This window comes from Antechinus flavipes, chromosome 3 (genome assembly GCF_016432865.1).
Source record: "Antechinus flavipes isolate AdamAnt ecotype Samford, QLD, Australia chromosome 3, AdamAnt_v2, whole genome shotgun sequence".
Lineage (NCBI taxonomy): Eukaryota > Metazoa > Chordata > Mammalia > Dasyuromorphia > Dasyuridae > Antechinus > Antechinus flavipes.
This window is the reverse complement of record NC_067400.1, coordinates 151,411,371-151,420,655: the sequence shown is the minus strand read 5'-3', so window position 1 is coordinate 151,420,655 and position 9,285 is coordinate 151,411,371. Positions and strand designations below refer to the sequence as shown.

Genomic DNA, 9,285 nt, shown 5'->3' with positions numbered 1-9,285 from the left:
CCTAGATTTTAAATGCAGGCTGCCAGGTTTGCAGACTTTAAGTAGTAAGTTTAACATGAGAAACAAAACACCTTCTTTTATATTTTAATAAAAGGATGTTTTCAGGAAACAATGATTTTTTTAATAGCCAACCTCTCCTGGACACTCTTGGCTCCCAGTTTTCCTCAGTGAGTCACTTTTCAGCCTCCTTTCTGAGTTAATCATTCAAATGAGGCCCCCTAGACTGTCTTGGAGCATCTTTTTGTCATGTTTTTCTTCTACTAGCTCTTGTAAGAGTTCACCATCTCTATAAAGATGACTCACAGACCCACATACTTAAGTGCCAGTCTCATCTGAACATTAGTGCCAAATCAATACACATTGAACATTTCCTACAAAATGTTTAAAGGTAGAACAAACTCATCAAAAACTCATTTTCCCTCCATTCCAAACCAGCATTCCTCAGATTCCCTGCTTCTGTAGAGGTAGTATCATTTTTGTAGTCTCCCATGTTATCCAATAATACCTTGTTGCCACTCACCTCACAAATAAATACATTGCCAAATTTCAGTGTGAACCTCTTCCTCCTCTCTTGGATCTGGTCCCTCTCTATACTCCTAGCCATCAGCTTATTAGTTCAAGACTCTAAATCACCTTTGTCTTAAAAAAAAAAAGTTGCAATGGCCTCTTGTGACCTCATACCTTAAGTATTTTCCTCATTTCATTCTATTCTCTCTACAGCTTCCAGTATGATTTTCTCTATCATTTCTCCTGCTAAATAAATTTGTGTCTATCAACAGGATGATTTCAGAGGCCTAGAGACACTTACGGGAACTGACAATTGGAATGAGTAGAACCAGAAGATCATTGTACACATCATCAAAATTATGCAATGATAAATCTGACAGACACGGCTCTTTTCAACAATGAAGTGATTCAGGCCAGTTCCAATGGTCTAGTGATGAATAGAGCCATCTGCATTCAGAGGACTATGTGGACCACAACAGAGCATTTTCACTTTTTTTGTTTGCTTGCGCTTTTGTTTTCTTATTTTTTCCTTTTAATCTGACTTTTCTTGTGTGGCATAATTGTGGAAACATGTATAGAAGAATTGCACATGCTTAACATATAATAACATATGGCAGAGAGGAAGGATAGGAGAAGGGGAAAAAAAATTTAGAACCCAAGATTTTGCAAGAGTAAAAGTTGAAAATTATGCTTCTTTTGAAAATATTTAATAAAAAATTTGTTTCTGCCTCTAGAATTAAACTCTAGTGCCATACACAATTTGGCCCCAACCTATTTATCCGACTATCTTTTTCTTCCTCCTTGTAGGAGTCAGGACAGTTTCAAGATCAAATAAATCACAACGTCAAAATCTCAATGAGATTGTTTTAAGACAAAAAGTCTCCTAAAATCCTTTTCTTCCTTCAAACCCCAGATCAAGTATTACTACTTCTTTCAAAGTTTTCCCTGGTCTTTTCCAGCTAAGAGTACTATAACCTGTCTCAAACTTCTTAAAACACTGTTTTCACAATCATATTTGCCTTGTAATACACTTGTATATATACCTTGTATTGCGCCTTGTAAGCCTGAAGCCCCTGGCACAGTGGAAGTAGAAGGCATTTAATAAATGGTCATTAAATTGTAAAGATAAAATGGCCACGGTGACAACATAAGCCTGTAAAATGATCACCACTAGTTCTAGGTGCTAATGTGCTTTCTGGACTCTAGGGCATTCTTACAGAATTACTTCAAATTATGGTATGAATTCTTCACTATATTTTTTGTTGTGCTTTAAAAGTTGTGGCTTTGCTTTGCTTTGTTAAGTTATAGGCTAAATGTGAAAGAATCTTACACTTTGGGGATCAATTTGGTTGAGAAACCATTTAAAATCCTAAGAACTAAATATAGGCTTTTAAATTGAGTTATTGGACTAAATATACTTCAGTGTCAAATAGATCTGTAAGGAAATCACTCACTTTCCAAGAAGAATCTGAGGGAAAGGAAAAAGATCTATTTCTTCTTAGGATTTTAAATGTTTTCCCCAAATTGAAGAAACTTCAAATACGCATCTGCGCAGTGTCATTTTCTTAGCTTCTATTTTAATACTCTTCAAAGACTTCTAAAACCAGAAAACTTTAACAGAGAAAAACCGTTGCTGTTTTACAATTTTAAGTTTCCCAATGTGATAATCTTACAAAAAGAACATTTGTTTCAGATGTAAGCATCAAAAATTTTGTTCAAAGGCCTTGCTGTCAAATTTTAGGGATACTCTTAAATGTTTCAGAAATAGTCAATGAAACATCTGAAAGCATTTAAGTAGCTTACATATTATTCAGCTTATAAACTTTATACTATTCACCATATTCTTGTGTAATGAACTGTTAAACTTTGAACAAGTTATTTTCTAAACCCAAATTTACTCAGAAGCAAAATGAAGAAATATGACTCAGATTTAAAATTGTTTTTTAGGATTACAGATAGAGATTTGGAAAAAACATCAGAAATCATCTAACCCCACACTCAAGACTCAGATAAATGATTTGCATAAATTATAATGAATAGTCAGTGGCAAGTAAGGAATATGAACCCCAGATCTATGATTCCAAATCTATCACTTTTAATAAGGAATGTGAACCCAGGACCTATGATTCCAAATCCATAATTTTTACCATTATACTAGGTTATCACTTGTTTGGTAATGAATAGCAAAGTAATTCTTATGTCTTTGAATAGCGATTAAAGATTTTCTAAAGAAAACTTGTCTTGTATCTTAATGAAGCAATTACTTCTCCAAGGTGTACACTTAGCTTCTATTTTGTCTAGAACTATTTATCTGCCATAAAATTTTATTTAGCTGAATCACTGAAAAAATTTCTTGATTTTTAGGGAATTCTGGAGTTGAATCATATTAGTCACCTTTAAGTATCACATATTCATGATTTCATGTACTTTATGATTCTCAACTACTGTTAACTTGAAGAGCTTTCTTTAAAGTCAATTGTCAAATGGATATTACCAATTCAATCTCAAGACATATTTAGTTTGATTCTGTCCTGGCAACTTTTTACTTATGGAAATTACAGTATAAATAGTTTGCTTCTTCTCTTCTCCCCAATTCTCCAACAGTCAATAGTTGCATCCCACTTACATATGAATTATGTTGCATTTAAACGGGGCACATCACATCCTGCTATTATAAGGACAAGATGTTTAGGGTATGATACTAGGTACTAATAGGTACTAAAATATTTGATGATTGGAAGCTTTCATTAATGTACGATTAGGAGATGCAAACCACAAGGCAATCATTATGTGAATAATGATCCATTTTACACAAATTTCTAGATGTTTGATTACATTAACCAATAAAAGTAAATACTTTACCTTTGTTCTAAGTAGACTTTCATTATTTTATCACTGGTATACTCAGCAGTTTGTTATCTTCTGCTTAAATGCTTCTGAAAAAAAAAAAAGAGCAACACATATACCAAGCCACAAAGTGGCTGAGACATTGTCAAAGTTTGTTTTAATCGTCCTATATATATACATCCAAGTTCTAGTGTCAATTATCCTTAAAATGAGGGGTTTGTGCTAGGACACAAAGCAAAAGTGTCACAGCACATCATTTATCATTCTTTAAAGGCCATTTCCTGTTTGACTCTGAAAGACACTAAGTCTGCTCATGAGCAAGTAGTATACATTTTTAACTATTGAAAATAGAACTGTAGTTAAATATAGGGCTCTTTGGGATGACCAAAATTTCTCTAAGATTTTCAGATATCATATTTTGCAACAAAGTTTCCTCCACCATTTAATTTGATAATGCTGTGAGCAACCTACTGCTCTAATCCATAGGAAATGACTGTTTTAGTTTGAGAAACTGCTTTTCCCATGTTTTCTTTATGCAATAATTTCTTGACAAATGGCCAGGAATGTAAAGAATGAATGTCTCCAGCTTTTAAAGAACTTTAATTAGTGGCTTTTAAAGTATACCAAGGATGACCTGTAAGGGTTATCAATGATTTTTTTCTTCTACAGTGATTATAAGTTTCTAGAAGCTGGAGGAAAAAAGAAGAATGGTTAAGAAACACACATATAGCCGCTCATAATTGCCATGAAGAAAAAATATTTGTCACAGACAATACATGTACACTCAAGTACTGAAGACTAAAAATTTTATTGATGAAACCCACTTCTTCATTCAAAGCTGTATAAAAACTTTTCAGAATACACCCAGATGAATTTATGAGATTATGAGATATAGAGACTTTCATTAAGCCAAAATGTCTTAAAGTCTTGGGGATTTTATTTTTGCAGTTGATGTGGTTATCTTAATATTAAGGACATGACAAATAAACAGTGTAAAATAATTCCAAGAAGCAGAATTACTTCAAAATTCTCAAATTCCTAAATTGGTGATAGAATTCTGCAACATGACCTTGTATTTTAAGTCACAAGAAGTTAAGAAAATTTACCTGAAAATTGGAGATGAATATGCTTCAATGGCCTGAGACACACTTCATTAGATTTGGGAAAATGGACTATTTAAAGAAATACTAATATCCAAAAATGAGACAACAAAGAGTAGTTCCATAATGTCAAAATTAGTATAAATAATGTCAAATGACTGCAGAGCCTGTAAAATGGTTTTCAACATATAAAAAGTTCTAAGGTTTATTGAGCAAGTCAATGTCTTACTTTGTTCTGATTTCACACTATTATACATACTAATTTCACCTGACATTCAGAATGAGAACCTGAGGACATACTTCAAAGTGTTGTTTTCAGTTGATCAAAACAAATATTAAAATATTCAGATTTAATCACTTGGGACAGATGTTAAATATCAAGTGTAAGGACTTCCACATTTGAACCAAACTCACTATTGCTTTTCCTTAGGATTTACTTTTACTTGAATTGCAGGTTATAGAAGCTTCAAATGACCACTCTTAAATAAAACCTCATTATTGAAATAAAAAAGTCAAATGACATAGCATCTTATACAATATGCCACAAATTAAATGAATACCCAATCAGTAAATTAATTTGAAATAATAAAATTAGCTATTGGCAGATCGATGTCCTGTTTGGTTATTGCTACTGAAAACCTTATTTTTGTGCTCAAATCTGCAAATGCTTCAAATAACAATGGGGAGAGCTTTAAAAAAAAAAAAAAACCCAAGCACTTCAGTACATTTAAAGTTCGTTTTAAGAAAGTGATGCAAATCATTTAATGAAAAATCTTTAATTCTGAAAAGTTAATTTTCTGGTCTACGCATAAAGTTCATTTTCATATCACGGTTAAGTTTAGTACAAACTATAAAATGTTAACACTGAAGCTTTCAACAGAAATCTTATTAAGATCCCTTAGAAAAATTGTATATTCAAAGAAACAACAGTAAGCTATTTACTGCTATGAGGTTAATAAATACATAAAGAAAAAAAACTGACACATGAAACTTTTTGCTGAATTTATCAATTAAATATTTTAGTCATAATATCCCATAATAATGTCAATAGATCGGCAATTTGTGTGGCATTCTAGTAGCTGCAATTTAAAACCAGAACATTAACCAAATCTTTTAAGTTTGGAACAGGCAATTAATGAGGATAAGCCTAATTAAAACAAATTATATTTGCTGAGATATGTAAATCTCAAGAACAGGTGATCATCAATAGTGAGAGTTAACATTATCACAGCAATGGTTAATTATTTTAAAACCAATGAGAAAAGGCAAAAACACAATATTTGAAATTTGAATTGCACAAGGCAAAGCTTACGAGGAAAAACATACAAGCCAAGCTGTGACTTAAAGAATATCAAAGTTATTGTTATCTTTAAAAAGAATTAAATGAATAAGCCACACAGCACTGAATTGTACACAAGCTTCTGTTGTATTTGAATGTTGTTTATTGAGGAGTGAATGAGAGACTCTGTCAGACATGCCAAAGACACTTCACATTCAAGGGGCTAGAAGCTGAATAGCTTCTCACATTGAGTCACTACACAAGTCTTTTAGGAAAAAAGAACTCAAAGTGACATCAATATGAGATTTTCATGCTTGATGTTTTTGTCTTCAGTTTTTTACTTTTTGATCTACACTGGTGTGCTGGGTAGAAGGCTTCTTTCTACCCTACAAAAAGACTCACACTCCAATTAATACAATTAACACTAGATGTATAAGAAATGTTTTCTGTTAAAATGCACATCTACTGCTGAATAACTGGTCTTAAAGCTGTTCTCCTTAAAATTCATTATGTCTAATGAGAAAATTCATTGTTTCCCTTTCACCTTCCCACAGGTGGCATATACCGATAGAAAAATACTCTTCAGTGCTACAGTAAGGTTTATAGGGAACTTCTTCGGTTTTATGATGGGCATCCAAGTCAAACACCCTTCTGACACCCAGCGCTTCTCTTCCTGGCCGCTTTGCAGAAGAATGGCCTACACGCACTACAGTTCTTTTGTGCTCAAAAACAAAACAAAGAAACCTAAACAAAAGGGTAAACGTTTATTTGGAGTTAGTTTTTCTGGTAGGTGATATTAAGGCCCTTCAAGCAGAATTCAGGAGCTCTTGTATAGCCGCCTGCTGCTCAGCATTGAGCTGTGATATGCATTCAGTCCATAATCCTCCAGAGGTCTATGGAAGAAAAATATTTCCATCAAAACTCAGAAATGATAAATATGTAAATTTCAACAAATATTCAAGTTTATCTGAAATTTTTTTTTTTTCCAAATTGAAACTTATGTAGAATAAGTACTCAACTTTTTACCATGTTGCACGGACTTTCAGCTAATACTTATGTTGATTTAGAAAGCAAAGATCACTTCATTGACTTTGTAGATCTTGAGAAAGGATTTGTTTACTATTTTTGATATTCATAGGCTCATAACATCAACGTCTAGAAGAACCCTTAGAAGTCAACTAGCTTATACCCTTTTCAATACATAGCTAAGTAAAACTGATGCCAAAATTATAAGGCAAATGATAAAAGAGCAAAGTCAGTGTTCAAAGCCAGGTCTTTCAGACCCCAAATCTGGTACTTATTACATAATACTATCCTGGCTTATGTGTAAAAATAATATATTCTATGAAAGGTGTTGCCAGTCTTGAGAACTGGTTTTGATTTTTTCTTTGCAATTCCTAAACAAATCATAAATTATAAATCTGAAGTAACAGAATTGAGCATACCTGTACTTGGCGAACAACATTAGCCAGACGTTTGGCACAAGGATCTTCATGTTTAATAGCCTCATGAATTTCACCATCTGCAATTATACTGAATATTTTGGGCAGATTGGAATTGTTCGGACCAAGAATGATTGGATGATTACTGATGAAAAGGAAAAAAAAAAAAGACATGATCACAGATACTTATGAGGAGAAAATATCATTTACATATAGTAAAAATGTAAAACAACTGATTGTCCTAAGATGAATGAAAATGTTACAGAACTATCAAAATGAAGTATGTGGATTGCTTAAACAAAATCCCAAAAAACCTTTCTTGAAAAAGACATTATTGCTTTTTAAGAGTAAGAGCAAACTTTTAGTGATAGCAAAGACTTAGAAATTGAGGTAATGTGCAACAATTGAGGAATGTCTGAACAAGTTGTATATAGTATGTGACTGTGATGGAATATTGTGCTATAAAAAAGGACAAATTGGATGTTCCCAGAAAACCCTGTTATTTACATAAACTAAGGTAAAATGAAATGAGCAGAACTAGAAAGACACTGTACACAGTTAACAGTAATACTGTACGATGATTGACTTGTCAATGACTTAGCTATTCTCAGCAATACAATGATCCAAGACAAACCTAAAGGACTCACCATGAAAAATACTATCTGCCTCCAGGAAAGAACTGATGGATTCTGAATTTAAATAAGAGCATACTTTTTTTTTTTTGTGTGTGTGTGTGTGTGTTTTCTCTTTCATATTATGACTAATATGAAAATATGTTTTGCACGATTGTACATGCATAATATATAAAATTGCTTGCCTGCTCAATAAAGGGGGATGGAGAGGGAAAGAAAGGGAGGGAATTTGGCACTTAAAAATCCCAACAAAAATGGAAATTTTTTATATGTAATTGAAGAAAAATAAATAAAACAAAAAAGATGCAATCCACAAAACAATACATGAGACGCAACTTTCTTTTTATACGCCATTATAAGACTTAAATACAATGCCAGTTGAGCAGTCTGAATAAACTACCTCCATTAAACATGGCCCTTTCTCCCCTAGTATATTCTCAAGTTTGTTTCCTTTTAGTAGTGTGGCTTATGTATCACTTATAAACAGATGGCTTCAAAAAAACTGCCTGTTTGATGGTGTCATCAGCAAAAACAAATTCAAAGAGGAGGATCTGACTCTTCAAAAAAAAAAAAAAAAAAAGATAGCATCATTAACTATAATCTTATAATGACCACAAAATGCATAGAACCTAATATTAGCTTAGAGACAATGTTTAGTTTAGATTTAAACATTGAAATTCAACACGTGTGTATATGTAAAGTATCTTAAACAAGTTAGCCTCATATTTCATTGATCATCTTTATTTCTATTAATCTTTAAAGAAAAGTTAGAATCTCCTTCAGTTATTTTAAAACACGATTGTTTGAAGAGGATTACAAGCTTCACCAAATTGTCAAAAAGGTCCATGACACAAAAAAGATTAAGAACCCCTCTATTAGGCTGTGTTGCCTAGCCAATCATTATTTCTTATACTAGCAATCAAAATTTCTACAGGTTGACAACTACAGTAAAATAATGTTTTAATATCTTTGATTTTCTCAATTGTGTTTTATTTTTCCAAATACATGTAAAGAGAGTTTTCAACATTCATTTCTGTAAAATTTTGTTCTTCCTTCTCTTTGCAAGACAGAAAGCAATACAATATAAGTTATATTGTATTGTATAATCATCCTAAACATCTCCATATTTGTTATATTGCGCCTCAAAAAAGTCAGAAAAAGGAAAAAATGAGAAAAAAAGTAAAACAAAAAATGGTGAAAATACTGTGCTTTGATCCACATTCAGTTCCCAGTTCTCTCTCTGGATGTGACTGACATTTTCCATCCCAAATCTATTGGAACTGTCCTGGATCACTACATAGCTGAGAAGAGTGAAATCTATCACAGCTGACCATTACATAATCTTGTTGCTTCTGTGTATAATATTCTCTTGGTTCCACTCTCTTCATTTAGTCTCAGTTCATGTAAATCTTTTTAAGTCTTTCTGAAATCAACTGGCTTTTATCATTTCTCATAGAACACTAATATTCTATAACATT

The 9,285-nt window shown here is 32.5% G+C and overlaps 1 protein-coding gene across 3 annotated transcripts in view; it reads right to left on the bottom strand.

Moving 5' to 3' along the window:
• Positions 1 to 5,873: 5,873 nt before the first annotated feature.
• IPO5 (importin 5) overlaps positions 5,874 to 9,285 on the bottom strand; it is a 64,080-nt gene continuing 60,668 nt past the window's right edge. For all 3 annotated transcript variants that reach the window (XM_051984041.1, XM_051984040.1, XM_051984042.1), the window contains 2 exons: positions 7,179 to 7,320; positions 5,874 to 6,626 (listed from right to left, as the gene is read on the bottom strand). In XM_051984041.1, the coding sequence (XP_051840001.1) occupies positions 6,540 to 6,626; positions 7,179 to 7,320 (229 nt within the window). In that variant the 3' untranslated portion in view covers positions 5,874 to 6,539. The remainder of the gene's footprint in view (positions 6,627 to 7,178; positions 7,321 to 9,285) is intronic.